Genomic DNA, 3,508 nt, shown 5'->3' with positions numbered 1-3,508 from the left:
GTGACCTCAGCAAACTTTTGCTGCAGCTCCCTTAACTCCTTGTTCAGGTCATCCACCTTGCTTGCCAACATTCCCTCCATTTCATGGTACTTCTCTGCAAGGATATAGTTTTGCTGCAGATCATTTTGGACAGCCAGGATCCCAGCTGTTAACTTTCTGATTTCCTCAATATGTTTCTGGATTTCTTCCTCTTTTGTTCCGAGTTGTTCCCCTTGTTCCAGGAGCTGGTTTTTCAGCTCCGTTACAGTTGCCTCAAAGTCCCGCTCCTTTTCATCCAAACTGGCAAGGGGAGCATATTTGGACTTGATGCATTCTTGAATCAAGTCAATCTCCTTCTTCTGGGCCTCAATCTCTGCATGCAATTGGGCAACTTCTTCTTGCTTTCCTTGGTACTTTGCCAGCATTTCAGAGTTGCTTCTCTGAAGGTCCTGAATATTTTTATTCAGAGCCGCGACTTTACTGTCATGGTCTTTTGTATTGAGATATTCAGCCTGCATTTGACTTTGCAGCCCCCTCAACTTCTGCTTCAGTGCATCGTTCTCTTCATTCACTTTCATATATTCCTGCTTCACCTTTTCCATCTTCTCCTTCAGGTCTGACAATTCTTCACCTGTTCTTTCCAGCATGATGTTCAAGGCAGTTTTTGCCTCTTCGTGAGTTTCTGAAGAGACATACTGCTCCTTCATGACATCTTGGAGCGCTGCATTTTTAGTTGCCAGTTCAGAAACTTTGGCCTGCTCTTTTTTGTATCTTTTGCTAAATTCATCAAGCTGCTTTTGCAAGTCTGCCAAGGTAGATTTTAAGACTCCTATTTCCTTCTCATGCTTTTCAGGAGGAACGTAAGCTGTCTGAAACTTACTGACCTTCTCCTGTAGGCACAGCTTCTCTGCTAGCAGTTTCTCCGTTTCTCCTTTATACCGGTGATATTTTTCAGTGGTTTCCGTCAGCTTCTTGTTCAGCTCTCCTACCACTTTCCTTGTGTCTTCATTGATCTTCAAAGGAACATACTGGGTCTTCACCTCACCCCTGAGGGTCTCCATCTGCTGCTTTAGGAGGCTCTGGTCCATCTGAGCCCTTTCTACGGCCTTCTGCAAGGCTTGGTTTTTCTGTTTCAGTTCCAAGTGTCCCTTCTCAAGTTCACGGGCCCTTTGCTCATACCTGCTTCTGACATGCTTATGTTCCTCTGGCTTCACATAGTGAGCAAACTGAGCTTTCTGCTTCTCAAGCTCCATCCTCAGATGCTGAACTTCTGTGCACAGCTTTTCACGCTCTTTCTCCAACTCTGCTAGCTTCCAGCCCTTCTCATCAATTTCGTTGGACAGAGAACCCTTCATCTTTTCAAATTTGTTAGCCCATTTCACTGCCGTTTCCTTCAGCTGCTCTTCTGCCTCGGAAAAAGTCCTCTCCCTTTTCTCACGTTCCACCTTCAACATGCCAAGTCCTTTCTGCAACTTTTTATTCTCCTCCACCAGCCTTGCTTCATCTCGTCTGAATTCTTCCACTAATAGCTCATTCTGCTTCAACTGATTCCTCAACTTGCCCACTTCAGCCGAAGCTCCCTCGTACTTAGCCTTCATGTCTTTCAGCTGCTCCTTCAGCTCCTCAGTCACCTTAGTGCTACCTGTAGCAGCTTCACTGGTCAGGTGATCCTTCAAGGCAAGAAAGTGGGTCTGCATCTGCTTCACTTTCCCTTCTGAATCAAACATTCTCTTCTGCACATCTTTTAAAGCATCTTCCAGTTGTTTTATCTGCTGGTCCGACTCTTGCTTAATTCTTTCACACTCAGATGCCAGGGCTTTGCATTCTGCAGACTTGTGGGACAGCTCTGCCTGGAGCCTGCTCAGGTCACCTCTCGCTGCCTCATAACAGCTCCTGATGCTGCCGAGCTCTCGCTTGAGGGCATCAGCCTCCGAGGGGCAACACTGTATTGGGCTTAACAGCTCCAAAGGCCTCACCATTGATCGGCTCTGGAGATTAGCAGGCGCCAGACCAAGCGTTTGCTTTAAACAAAAGAAAGGTTACTAATTAAGTTTTGTACAATGGTTTCCATAAACAGTTTTTAATGTAAAAGGAAAAGCCTCCATTAGTTCAACTGTGGTGTTTTGAATGCCACACTCCCAAGTTCATTCCATAATTTTTCAGATTAAAAGGCAGGCCAATATCGGTTAAAAAGATGGAAAATATTGATGCCTTGTTGGACCACCCATTATAATTAGGATAAAAAGTAGGAAATAGGCGTTAAGGACATCCCTCCACTAACATAAATGCATTGCCTCTAAATTTTGTTAACTTGAAGATTAAAATAGCTTCCTCATTTCCAGATTTAAATGGTCAGCACTGGAAGAGCATGCAGGTCAGCAACCCTCCAGCTGAGAGAGAGCAGGAACGGGCCAATGTTTGCGGCCAATGGCCAAGCAAAGCATTTGGGGAGGGTTCAGGGGCTGCAGCAAGTGGGGCCACAAGGGAAAGGAGATGGCTTAGATTGTGTTCCTTTTTTGTGAAAAAGGCCTTGTTTTTAAATAACATTGAACCAATATTTCAGTGCTATTTTTGGGGTGAATCTGTAGTTTTTATGAATTTCCCACCTTAAAAGGGCAGAAAAGCCAATTGTTAACAAACACAGTTGCAGGGGGAAAGCAACAGCCAAAAAAAAAGGCAGGGGGAAGAGGGCAGTTTTGAGGGTGTGTTTTGGCTTCTCAAAGCTCCAGCCTGCTGACGGGTGGAGCTACAGGAAGCTCTGCTGAGGAATCTAGCACCTCCAGGGGATGCCCAATAACAGAGTTAGATGCCAAATACTATATGGATCATATCTGGAAAGCAAACTGGAGTTGCACTGGAGCCAAGAATATTCAGGTACCTGGGATCCTGCAGAATAGCCTGAGTCCATCATCAGTACATTTTCTTTCCCTTAAGAAAAACAAAACACATCCATTCTTTAATTTGAAACAAATGTCCGCATATTATATTCTACATACTACATAAAGTTCTCGTCAATAAGATACAAAAAAGATGTTGAGACCCTAAAAAGAGTACAAAGAGCAACAAAGATAATAAGGGGTCTGGAGGTTAAACTGAGTCCAACAAAGAGAAAGATTAGGGGGTGACATGATAGCAGTCTTCCAATATCTAAGGTGTTATCACAGAAAAGAGGGGGTCAACATATTCTCCAAAGCACCTGAGAGCAGAACAAGAAATAACAGGTGGAATATCATTAAAGAAAGATCCAACTAAAATTAAGGAGAAGTTTCCTGACAGGGAGAGCAATTAATCAGTGAAATGGCTTCCCTCCAGAAGTTGTGGATGCTTCATCACCCACTCACACGGGAGGACATACACTGGATCTAATTTTTGTCTCTGGCCAGTGGCAGAGTGATCTGGAAATGGGGGAGATAATTACAGAGCCCTTGTCATGGTCAGATCACGCACTCCTTAGGATGGACTTCCGGACCGCTGCCCCTCGCCGCAGGGAGACGGAACCGCCTAGATGGTTCCGTCCCAGGCGCCTGAT

The 3,508-nt window shown here is 44.8% G+C and overlaps 1 protein-coding gene across 1 annotated transcript in view; it reads right to left on the bottom strand.

Moving 5' to 3' along the window:
- Positions 1-5: 5 nt before the first annotated feature.
- Positions 6-3,508, bottom strand: part of LOC107300610 (uveal autoantigen with coiled-coil domains and ankyrin repeats) — a gene marked incomplete at both ends in the record, with an annotated part of 13,724 nt that continues 10,221 nt past the window's right edge. Inside the window, 2 exons of the mRNA XM_029287024.1 lie at positions 6-2,000; positions 2,858-2,907. Coding sequence (XP_029142857.1) covers positions 6-2,000; positions 2,858-2,907 — 2,045 coding nt within the window. The remainder of the gene's footprint in view (positions 2,001-2,857; positions 2,908-3,508) is intronic.

The sequence above is a fragment of the Protobothrops mucrosquamatus genome, unplaced genomic scaffold (assembly GCF_001527695.2).
Source record: "Protobothrops mucrosquamatus isolate PMUCROS unplaced genomic scaffold, P.Mucros_1.0 scaffold7634, whole genome shotgun sequence".
NCBI lineage: Eukaryota > Metazoa > Chordata > Lepidosauria > Squamata > Viperidae > Protobothrops > Protobothrops mucrosquamatus.
This window is presented reverse-complemented; position numbering and strand designations above follow the sequence as displayed.